This window comes from Branchiostoma floridae, unplaced genomic scaffold, assembly GCF_000003815.2.
Source record: "Branchiostoma floridae strain S238N-H82 unplaced genomic scaffold, Bfl_VNyyK Sc7u5tJ_247, whole genome shotgun sequence".
Classification (NCBI taxonomy): Eukaryota; Metazoa; Chordata; class Leptocardii; order Amphioxiformes; family Branchiostomatidae; genus Branchiostoma; species Branchiostoma floridae.
In genome coordinates this window covers 330,457-332,050 of record NW_023365793.1, presented here as the reverse complement: position 1 = coordinate 332,050, position 1,594 = coordinate 330,457, and the positions used below count along the sequence as shown (strand labels likewise).

General features: G+C 41.9%; 1 protein-coding gene across 1 annotated transcript in view; it reads right to left on the bottom strand.

Annotated features, from left to right (window-relative positions):
• LOC118408623 (echinoderm microtubule-associated protein-like 1) overlaps positions 1–831 on the bottom strand; it is a 2,992-nt gene extending 2,161 nt beyond the window's left edge. The window contains exons 1-2 of the mRNA XM_035809441.1: positions 664–831; positions 269–431 (exon numbers count right to left, since the gene is read on the bottom strand). Of these exons, the coding sequence (XP_035665334.1) occupies positions 269–295 (27 nt within the window). The 5' untranslated portion in view covers positions 296–431; positions 664–831. The remainder of the gene's footprint in view (positions 1–268; positions 432–663) is intronic.
• Between the last annotated feature and the right edge of the window lie 763 nt (positions 832–1,594).

Genomic DNA, 1,594 nt, shown 5'->3' with positions numbered 1-1,594 from the left:
CACTTAAGGCCCCCTCTCACTAAACGTGCGGCACGCTTGCGGCATAGCTGTGTTCAGTAGGTGCTGAGCGACTTTCAGAGATAAAGAACGAATTTTCTGACTTGTTGTATATTTTGTCGTCTTTTATGTTATACTTTAACGTATTGCGCAATATCGGAATCATAAAAAATCGAAGAAAATAACAAAACAGTACCGCAGTGAACGAACGCAGCAATGCCGCAAGCGTGCCGCACGTCAAGTGAGAGGGGGCCTTAAGTACTTTTCTCACCTGGGTGTCCCACGTGACGTCACGCATGACCGACTTGAACTGCAGCTAGCACCTGGCGTCGACATCCCAGTACAACAGCTCGTAGTCCCCGGATGTGCTCTGCATGTAGCGGCCGTCAGTGGAGAAGTCCAGGTGCGTCAAAAAACTGGAGTGCCCGCTCAACCTGCAAGGTGGCGTTTTTATCCATATTAAAGTTGAAAATTACATAAACGTTTCTTACAGACTAAAGTATAAGGTAAGTTTAGTGAGCAAGCGATTTTTCATTGATATTAAAATTTGTAACGATCTGTGTAAGCAAGTCCAAATCATCTTAAAATAGATATGACAGATAACGAAAATTCAAAACATCCAAACAAAAACGCCGACACAAGGACATAGAATTTTAAGTTTCATACCTCGTTGTCTTCTAACTTTTCCCATGGTTCTCCACGTTGTAAAGATAGATGTGGTTGTCATGATGAGACACTACCGCTAGGAGAGCGCCATCTGGCGAGAATCGCAGGCAGTCCAGTTGTTTCTTGTCTTCGCCAGCCTGGTGCTCTTCTATAACAGCAGCAAAGGAGGCGTCCTAACAGTACCATCAATGGCAAAAAAGAAATGTACGAAAACTTTATTGCAAATGCATGCTCAGGGGCTAATTGCAAAGTATGTACATCACATGTAGATGCAATATTAATGAAAAATACAATGATATTAGGATCTACATGCCTGTACATCCAACGTTATGTTATACGTTTGACGGAACGGGAAACTTGCTGTTGATTTTCAATGTTTTCATACAGTCTATGAGTGGGAACAAATGCATCTGAAACCTTGTTAAGAGACATGTGACGGGTTGACATCGCAAATGCAGCAGAGATCAGTAACTTTGTCAATCACCCACAGCGACTGGAGTTCTCAGTCGTATCCTGACCGTAAACTTGTCTTTTTTAAGAACTAAAGCCTGTTATTAGAGAGTCATCAACGTCATTATAATGTATATATAAACATCGACAACTATCAGTTGGCATAGTACGATAAAAATGACCCCATGTAGCCGCAAAATCGGGTCGGACGAACCAGTGACCGCAGGTGACCTCGAGGAAACGTAAGCCATCAGAATAGCCCAATGCTACATTCAATTTACATACAAATTTGAATTGGATTCGAAAAAGAACAGGAATTTACAATGTATGGCACACAAAAATTCATTATAGGAAGTCATATGAATGGTACCCGTTATAAATTACGGTCGAGTATTCAGCAAATATGAAAATATAACGAAAAACGCACCCCCGCAAAAGCAGCATAATGGTACCTTCCGAACGCGTTCGGTGTGAAATGGCG